This window comes from Apostichopus japonicus, chromosome 2 (assembly GCF_037975245.1).
Source record: "Apostichopus japonicus isolate 1M-3 chromosome 2, ASM3797524v1, whole genome shotgun sequence".
In the NCBI taxonomy this organism is placed as follows: Eukaryota; Metazoa; Echinodermata; class Holothuroidea; order Aspidochirotida; family Stichopodidae; genus Apostichopus; species Apostichopus japonicus.
In genome coordinates, this window is record NC_092562.1 from 22,318,376 (window position 1) to 22,328,680 (window position 10,305).

Genomic DNA, 10,305 nt, shown 5'->3' on the forward strand with positions numbered 1-10,305 from the left:
CTTTTCTTTCACCAAAATAAACATAGTTTAGAATTTCATACCAATTGTTTCAGAATGAGAATATGTGCTTAGAATATCCCAATGTTTCTTCTGTTATGTGACATATCTTCTAGCTTTCTTGCCAGATTATGTTTATATACTACTATGATGTTTTTTTTTCTAACCATAGGATCGATGCTTGCAATACTGGCCCAACAAAGTTGGATCCAGTCAGAAATTTGGACATGTCCAAGTAACCTGGCAAGAAAGTACTGAATTTGCAGATTATGTGATCAGAAAACTGTTTGTTGTACAAGTGAGTAACCGTGCTCTTCATCTTCTATTAATGATTCTTACTGTATGCATATGGAGACAAAAACGGCTAAGAAATGGAACACTTTAGATATCACCTAGGAATTGAAATTTGATATTTTAAATTGAAGTAATGTACATAATACTGATTATCTTATCGCCCATCAAGTTTATTTGATTTCAGAGTGAAAGAAACAACCATTGTTGTATGAAACAAACTTTTACATCTAGCCTCCAGAGCTAATAATTCAATGAAGGTTTGCAACTGTTCACCTCATGGTAAATGGTGGTTTTACAATCTCATTATTTGTATGGTAAAATACACTCAAACTGTATTCTGGTATAAAAGGAATGTGATGATTAGAAGAAATGTGAGATGACCAGTTTGGAATTGTCCTCTTCAGGGTCAGATAAGCCCTCATATTAGGCTTCTCAGGTGAGATGGCAGATTGTAGTATTATTACATGTAACTATTCTTCTTTGTGCCAACAAGAAATGGATATTTTAGAAGTACCCTAACTGAAGCCAGCTAGGTTTCAATTATTGGATTAACTTTGCTTTTCCTTCTTCATACATGACGCTGCTATTTGCACAGTTTGCATTACTCATATGTAATTGTCCAACTTGACCCCAATATTTGCAACTGGCAAAGCTGACAAAGCTGTTATGAATGGTGTAGCTCTGTTGTTTATTGGCTGATGAATATGTTGAAATATTTGATATTATTTTGCTCAAGTATTTATTCCCTTTGCAGACTATTGTTGTAATTGTGTGACTACCTAGTAGAGTGTGCGGTACTGTGGCACTACTATTATGTTATCTTTAATAACAGGTTCACTTTACTTCACTTCACCGTACTTTCGATCCAGCTAGAGTTCTACTGTGTAATGTGACAGGAAACTGTCAGTACACTGCATTTTTTCTTAATTATTACAGATGAACATATGAGTTGATCAACTTGTGTCACATTTGTGTACCTCTCAGTAGTTTACTAATCGTCTTCAAAAGTTCCCCTGTGTAATGTGACATGTCAAGTACTATACCACATACACATATATAGCTTCAATGGCAATCTCTGTAGTTCAAATCTATAGTAATATACCACATAGCTTCAATGACAATTTCTATAGTTCAAATCTATAGTAATATACCACATAGCTTCAAAGACAATCTGTGTAGTTCAAATCTATAGTACTATACCACATAGCTTCAATGACAATCTCTGTAGTTCATATCTATAGTAATATACCACATAGCTTCAATGACAATTTCTATAGTTCAAATCTATAGTAATATACCACATAGCTTCAAAGACAATCTGTGTAGTTCAAATATATAGTACTATACCACATAGCTTCTATGACAATTTCTATAGTTCAAATCTATAGTAATATACCACATAGCTTCAATGACAGTATCTGAAGTAAATAGATCTATAGTACTATACCACATAGCTTCAATGACAATTTCTATAGTTCAAATCTATAGTACTATACCACATAGCTTCTATGACAATCTGTGTAGTTCAAATATATAGTACTATATCACATAGCTTCAATGACAATCTCTGTAGTTCAAATGCAGTGTCTCTAGTTAGTATTTGGTAATTAGGTGAACTGATATAGAAGAGTGTTTTTATTCATCAAAGTTTCTTTTATTGGTCTGCTATGACTTGTACCAATTATTGTCAAGATGCATTAAATTCTGCCTTCCTATGAGTCTAAGAGTTTAAATCATCTAGGAGCTATCTGTAGTAGCACAACGGTTCTATGAAAATTACATATCAAACCGATCCACAAGCAACTTTAAGGTGTGCATACCTCGGTTGATGGAGCACTGCTGGGAAATGTAAACAGGAGGTTGCAGGTTCAAATCTGATTCTACTGTTGCCAATAATTTCTATGCTCTTCCAGCTTATGTTAGTTGGTATTTTACATGTCACTTTTGAAGAAACTTATTTCTTCTTGCATTTCCTTGCAGTTTGAAGAGTCTCGTGTGGTTCATCAATTTCACTTCATCTCCTGGCCTGACATGGGAACCCCTAAGCAACCAACCCCTTTAATTACATTCGCCCAACATGTCAAACAGATGCATGGTACTGAAGAGACAACACCAATGGTAGTCCACTGCAGGTGAGAAAAAAACCATGTTAAAGACATATATCTTTTAAAATAATAACTAATGAGCAAAATATTTAATTAGCATTTTGGTGTTGACTGTATCAATGGATGATGCTAATATCCATTATAAAAATCCTGAAACTACTGTTAAAGTTTTGCTTGCAATATGGAGGAAAGGAGATTCTGTCTGAAAGTTACTGGGTCTTTCTTGAAACTTCTTACATACTTGGTTATCCCTCAGTCCCACTAAGAGGCACATATATTCACACCAGATAATAGGAAATCAGCAAGAAAAAAAAAACCCAGCTTAAATGAACTGCTTTAGCAATCAAGGTAAACAATTTGTTCCAAGATATTGACAAAATAAATATTAGAGATTTCTCTTTGAACAAGGCAAATATTTAAAAAGTTCATACTGTACATCCATATTAATATAAAAAAAAATTGGAAATCATCTGGAAGGGATCTTACACACCTGTTATAGAGTCTTTACAATATCAAAAGAATAGGGTTGCCTTAGTAAGTTAAAGATAAATTTTGCACCAAATAGCATCTATATTACAATACACTATCCACCAAGGTTCCAACTTACAGGTTTGTAAGTTAGTACATTTATGGCATTGAAAGCTAAAGAGCACTAACTAGCTATGTACATCTTATAATGTATGATAATAATTTCAATTTTCCTCTTTATTGTTGCTTTTTCTGGATATATTTTAATCATTTTGCATTGAATATGTAGGTCAGCTTGTTTGAAGATAATGTTATTGGCATCAACTTCAAATTTATTTATGATTGTCGCTGCTCTTACAATAACTTCAAATGTCATGGAAGCAACTTTGTGAGATAGACACATATGAAAGGTTATTATACCAAAATTTGACTGATGTTTTATTCTGTGGGATAAAATACCATTTCTTGTGTAAGCTCAAGTTAAATCACCATTATATAATAGTCCAACCTTAACAACTTCTGAATGTTGGCATTTCACATGTTTTTTGTAATTCTTGATATATCACCTACATTTCTTTTCCATTATCCAAGCTATCTACATACTTGCATTAAAGTTAACATTTAAAGCATTCATTTTCCATGTGTTTCTCTTCCATTCAATTCTAGTGCTGGTGTTGGCAGAACAGGTACATTCATTGCCCTTTACAGTCTACTGGATGTTATTTTTACAGAGGAATATCTAAACGTCTTTAACTTTGTGGAGACGTTGAGAGAAAGCCGTATCAACATGGTACAGACATGGGTGAGCTGCAGTAAATATTGTTTTCAAATACCACTGAAGTAAAATACTCTCATAGATTTAAATAAATGTTAGGTTACGAATTGATAGGCTTCAAACAATATAGCATAAACTTTTACAAAACCATTTCACAAATTCAGGTCGCTATAGTGGTCAGATATTTACCTTGTAGGTATGTTTCAGTTGACGAAATTAGGATCAGAAACTTAAACACATAAAGTATAAACAATGAATGAAAAAAGGAATAAACTAACTGTCCATTTACTTATTCATTTATTTATGGTTGTTTGCATACTGAGTTATACCTACAGTGTGTCATGGAATTTCTGTAATTCTATCTTTATCTTTTTGATGTACTGAAGGAAATGTTCAAGTCACATTTTTCTTTTTATTAATCTTAACCTCATTTAGATTAGTTTTGATAAATCATTGATTGATTTGCTATTCATTTATTTTATGATGTTGCTTTGACTACAGTATATTATTCTGTTTATTACTCTGTATCTTATATTTGTAATTCTTACTATAGTCCTGTGTAAAGTGTTTTGAGATATTCTTTTCTGTGAAGTGCTATATAAATTTATATATATATGATTAAAATATTATGATACCAAGATATCAGATTTACCCAAATCTCTTCCCCCACCCCTTATAGAAGCAGTATGTATACCTCTACAAATGCCTGGTGGAAGCCTACCTTACCAATCAAACAGTAACGACTAAACAGAAGATGACGCACCTCGCAGAAGACCTCAATCAGGAGGCGCCGAAGAAGGAATATGAGGTACGTAGGAAAAAGGAAAGGATCAACTGTTCCTTTTCAAGGGGATATAAAGTACGCATGTCAAGATGTTCCTTCGAGCACAATATTGAATCTGATTTTTCACCATTTATTCTTTAAATATGCCTTACAAAGTATACAAAGAGACTATAGTGGCACAACACTTGTTGTGTATCCCAAATTGGCAGCTTTTTGTTTTTTAATTTAGTTTTATTTACACACATTTAACTATCAAGTTGATGGCTTTTAGAATATCGTATCTGCATGATAGTGATAACTTGATATCAATCTCCTTATTCGCAATTTTGCAGGGACACATACATTGATACTTTATGAAGAGATGCATCTTTTTTATTTCCCCTTTTTAATTCTTTATAAATAATTAATGTCACCTGCAGCTTTTGCAAGTCTTGGAGAAAGAAGATATGGTATACATTGATTACCTGAAGAAACAAGGTAAGCAGTACTATAAACCTTTCTGCATCTTGAAGTGATCTTTGCGCCAATCAATTTGGGAATAATTCTCTCTGAAAATTAGTTAAATTTTTACATGTATTTGACTAATATTGCTATATATTTGTATCACTTTGTATTTTGTTTTTTGTTATGACAGCCAATGGAAGGAGACCCTTCTCTATCAGTGAAACAAGCTACAACCTAACGTTCTGCCTGGATGGCACTTTGCTGAAGGTATGCATACACTGAATGTCTATAGGACATTCTTCACTATGAGGAAATGTCCTGGTAAGATGGTACACTGGTATACTTAAAACGGGCCAGGAAAAGTTATCACAGTTTCAGACTGTCGAATACTGCAAGAATGATCAGGCTTGTTTTTAGGGTTTAGTAGTAATTTTTATCCTGCCCTATCTCTTCATCAGTTACAGCAAAGAACAGCATATGTACACAACTTGGTAGAACTACTGAACTAATAGATATGGTATTTCATGATGAAGATGTTTCTTAATTGCAACAATACTGCCATTCATAGAGGCTTGTGTGAGCTGGGAATATTTACTGTAGCACTTATACATACAAAGACTAGTATGGGATATATACTTTGGCTACTGGTAATTAGCATAGCAACAACTCACCCTTGTACATTTTGTCTCTTATAAGATAAACATTACCTAACTGAGTGTGAGGTAGTGCCCATTAGGCTACCGATTATTTACGTAATGTGCATGTACTCTCTAGTATACTTTTGTTCTACTTGGCGTCCCATGTTCAGCGCTTGCGGTTTCGCTAAGTAAGCCCTGTTCGTTCTCTCCATATTCTATTCATTACGAAATCACCTTGCTTTACGTTCAACGGCAGCCATATTGTATATTACTATTTTGTTCTCATTACCGTCATTTATTGAGAGATGTAGTTCATCAGTCAACATGTTAGAGTAGTTTACTCTTCTCTGGGACTAGATATTATCCACCGCCCTCTTACCATGCTTAAACATAACCCCCAATAAAGTTGCCACCACGTACAGAGAAGTACGGAATCTATTTGATTTGATTTGTTTTGTTTGTTCTTCCTTACTCTCTGTCATTACATGAGTAACCTTCAAGAATCTCAATAACTGTATATGATCTCCATTCGAAAAAAAAACAAAAAACTTTCAGAGTACTGTAATACTGCCATTTATTTTCTGCAGTCTAACATGTATAACAAACTCCAATTTTACTTTGAACTAGCTGGTCGAATGCAAAGAGATGTGTTAAGTTTCATACATTTAGAACAATTTATAGTTCAGTAAATGCTGTTATGTCATGCCAACTTCAATAAAGAAAAAATCTCATCTGCTTCCAATTTATTAATCATTTATCAAATCCTCCTTGAGCAGTGTCGGGGGAATTAAAAAAAAAAATAAAACTTTCAGGGTACTGAACTACTGCCATCTATTTTCTGCAGTCTTACATGTATAACAAACTCCAATTTTACTTTGAACTAGCTGGTCGAATGCAAAGAGATGTGTTAAGTTTCATACATTTAGAACACTTTATATGATCAATAAATGCTGTTATGTCATGCCAACTTCAATAAAGCAAAAATCTCATCTGCTTCCAATTTATTAATCATTTATCAAATCCTCCTTAAGCAGTGTCTGGGGAATTACTCACATAGGGTTAAGTAAACATACATGAATATTAAGTTAAACACAACAAACAGCAATGCTTTGGATGCAGGATAGGACACTAGACATTAATTACTGTACTATATAATGTATAAAACTGTTTCATTTTCAATTCAACATTAGTTATATAATGTACAAAACTGTTACATTTTCTGTTACCTGTTAATTTCATGACCAGAGCTACAAAAAGAAGGATGCCTATGTAGCTACTAACTACCCACAAAATGGAGAAGTTGCAGGCTTTTGGAAACTTATCTATACCTGGAAGTGCCCTCTGATTGTTTCTTTGGACCAGCCAGATGACAAGGTTTGTGAATTTACATCTTTTTAAATAAGTTTCCCTGATTTGGCATATTTAGATTTGAGTTTTGATATGAAAAATCATAGCTACATTATCTGTTATTTAGATATCAAGTTCATTGGTACAATTTTAGCAGTAATAATAACATATTTTGTATCGATTATTAGAGTTTTAATTATTGTTATTAAATATAATTTTGTTTCTTCTCAGCCATGCTATTGGCCAGATAGTGGATCTGTGAAGTATTCTGTCTTTTCAATTGACTGTAAAGACACAGAAATCACACCAGATTTCACTATTCGTCGTTTCGAAGTCACACAGGGAAATGGAAAGGTTGGCATCTACTGCTTTTACAATTAATTTTGAGAGGAGTAGAGATAGGGTGTGAGTAGGGGGGGGGAGGGGGTTACCACATAAGAATAGGAAGCAGTATTAATAAGGAGTAGCTTGATACCACAACAACTCTTAATTAAGGTCAATTGAGAAAGTGACTCCATGACTTCTCCTGGACCTTGCTTCTAAGGTGATTATCTGCAAGGGTAAATCTGCAAGCCCCGCCCAACAGATCATGAGCCAATCAAATCACCCTCTTTTGTTTACGACCTTTACGACTAGGCTCACTTTCACTTTCACAGCTAGCCTGTCATAGGTCCCTGATCATCTTTCTATCATTCTTACTGCTGTAGCTTGTGAAATTGTGTCATTTCCTTCCATTGCAATGAATAAACAGGTGTTTTCAGACGTTTCCTCCATGGAATTGTAAAAAGTTGATGATAAGATTATAGGACTGCGTAAAATCTTGATCGAGCTGCATAAATGTGTAGACTATTTTCTTTACATTTGTGTAATGAACATGCTGACATGAACGTTCTCAGTGATTTTACGGTAAACAGTTTGCGTCATAAGGGCTACAGAAAATAAATTTCAGAACTTTCGATTGCGACAGCTTTCTCCATTAAACCCACTTGGTCAGAGTGCATTTAGAATGAGAAACATTGAATCTACTTTGGAAGTTTGTTTTCCGAAATTCATCAGCAAACACATATTGAGACTTTAAAATCAATATGAAAATAAGTTACTTCAACATTTGAAAGTCGGGTTTAATTGAGAATATTGTTTCAATTGAGCATGCAATGTAGTGACAAGTACGGTAGTACCATAATATTACTTGTTATTTAACTTAATTGAATTGCTATGATTATTTTGAACTTTTTTCCCTCCAGAATGCTGTCACTGTTCATCATTTACAATTGACATCTGGTCCGGCGAGAGGTGATTTTGATGCCTTCATGAAACTGATTAAGAGAGTTCAAAATCTTCAGATCATGGCTACCCTGGATGGACCCACTGTTGTACACTGTCTGTAAGTCAACAACTCTTGGTCTTCCTTGTAACCCTCCCTATTCAAAACCTTCACGTTTGCATTTCAAATTAGTCTACCACTGAATTATCTACAGTCTTGTATTAAGGCCTACATAGTTTTACATAGAGCTCTAGTATCAGTATACTGGTGTTAATTACAGGTGGGCAAATCAAATTAAACAACATAGCTAGTATCAGTAAACTGGTGTTTATTACAGGTGGGCAGAACAAATTAACCTACCGAATCTTAAATAACTACACTCATTTCACATTCTTTACAAACATACCAGAATTGTATGCCCAGCAGAACAGTCGTTATAACATTGCCCATAGGTGAAAATTCAACATAGATTGAATAATTGTTTGATTCTGTATGTTTATGGGCTTTTTTTTTAAGTGTACTACAGATGATTTTAGGTGGCTTATTGATGCCTTAATTTGCACAAGTTTGCTGAATTACATTCTATGTACATATATGAATAATGACCATCTAACTTTTTTCCTCCACTTTTGAAACATAATTTTGCTAAGCTCAACGACATGTTAGTGATCAGACCTTACACTACTTTATAGTCTTACCAAAGATGGATGTCAGAGGTACAAAAGTTCAGAGTTAAATGAAAGTTGATGCATTTGATTATAACTTGTTATTTTTCAGGGACGACAGTGGGTTATGTGGGGTCTTTGTAGCCGTTCTGTTGGAGATTGAAAGATTCGAAGACACTGGAAATTTTGATGTTTTCAAAACAGTACGACAACTCAAAGAAACAAATGAAAGCATGCTCGACTCAGAGGTAGGGAATTTAGTTTTTATCTCTCAAGTTTGCCAACTGTTAATAATGTCCAAAAAATATGCAAACTTACAGTTTATGAAATATACAATATATCAACATGGTGTCATATACACAGCCCACTTAAGACAGTTTTGATCAAATTATCTGTCACATTTAAGTCATGTTATATCCCCCAAACAGGGTGTCTAGCACTATCATGTTAACCCTATACCTTGAAACAATTTCATCTTAAGCTGTATGCATTGGGCAATCGACAGTATTTTTATGTTTTTTCTTTTCAGATGGATTATGTTCTCTGTTACAAGATGCTTTATACTTACTTGCAGGGAAACAGCACTTACCAAAATATTTGAGAAGAATATGACCTGTGGGATCAGATCCTGCATGAGAAATAGTTAAAATGCTGCAGAAAACTTAAATTTCACTGATTTTTATCTCAATCTGCATTATCAATTGTTCTTTCATGTTCTTGTCTAGATTCTAGTGATTGACACATACACAGTATTATATTGTATTGCTGTCATTTTTTATTCGAGTTCTTGTGGATTTTATACTTTTTGTGTTGGTTTTTCTATACACTTGTGCTTTGTTTTTATTTTGAGATGTTCCTTATAGTCAGATGTCAGATATATAGTTGTGACATTGTGGGGTCTTTAGCTAGTATAATCAGAGCTCTGTGTTTTGATTCCCAACAACTGGTCATGAAGTAGCCAGTTTTTTTAACATTGCAGTACAGCTACTGTAACAGGAAGTTGCCTTAAGTTTTATATATATACTACATATTTTCTGTAAATAAAAAACTTGGAATTTCAACCATTCAGATGAGAATTAAGTAATGTGGGATTAATTGGTTATAAATGTACCCATTATGACTGCACTCATTAGTATAAAAATCTTGGCTAAATATAAAAATGTTATATCCATTATTAGTGACGTACAGTATACATATAGCAAAAAACATGCAACAGGAAATTAGCCTACGGTATGGCATGTTGCCCGTCATTCTGTATCAGTTATTAGTTTTGTAATATAATTAAATAATTCATCTTTGTCCTATAAATCAGCTACATTGTTAGTATGTTTTAATGTTTGTGATCACTACTGTAGCTTGACATCAGAAATGCATGCCACTGGCAATAAATTCAGGCCTACTGATTCAACTACTTACTAAGTTTGGCAGCTGCAATAAGCTAAATTTATCCTATAGCCTATTACAAGCCTACAGTTGGCCACTGCGTAATAAAATACATATTGCCTACCTAACCGCACTGGATGG

General features: G+C 33.8%; 1 protein-coding gene across 2 annotated transcripts in view; it reads left to right on the forward strand.

Annotated features, from left to right (window-relative positions):
* The window catches only part of LOC139982446 (uncharacterized), a 28,606-nt gene extending 18,810 nt beyond the window's left edge, over positions 1-9,796 (forward strand). For both annotated transcript variants that reach the window (XM_071995325.1, XM_071995333.1), the window contains exons 20-30: positions 170-295; positions 2,272-2,423; positions 3,531-3,666; positions 4,319-4,447; positions 4,843-4,900; positions 5,058-5,134; positions 6,751-6,879; positions 7,084-7,206; positions 8,097-8,236; positions 8,894-9,029; positions 9,311-9,796. In XM_071995325.1, coding sequence (XP_071851426.1) covers positions 170-295; positions 2,272-2,423; positions 3,531-3,666; positions 4,319-4,447; positions 4,843-4,900; positions 5,058-5,134; positions 6,751-6,879; positions 7,084-7,206; positions 8,097-8,236; positions 8,894-9,029; positions 9,311-9,382 — 1,278 coding nt within the window. In that variant the 3' untranslated portion in view covers positions 9,383-9,796. The remainder of the gene's footprint in view (positions 1-169; positions 296-2,271; positions 2,424-3,530; positions 3,667-4,318; positions 4,448-4,842; positions 4,901-5,057; positions 5,135-6,750; positions 6,880-7,083; positions 7,207-8,096; positions 8,237-8,893; positions 9,030-9,310) is intronic.
* Positions 9,797-10,305: the final 509 nt, after the last annotated feature.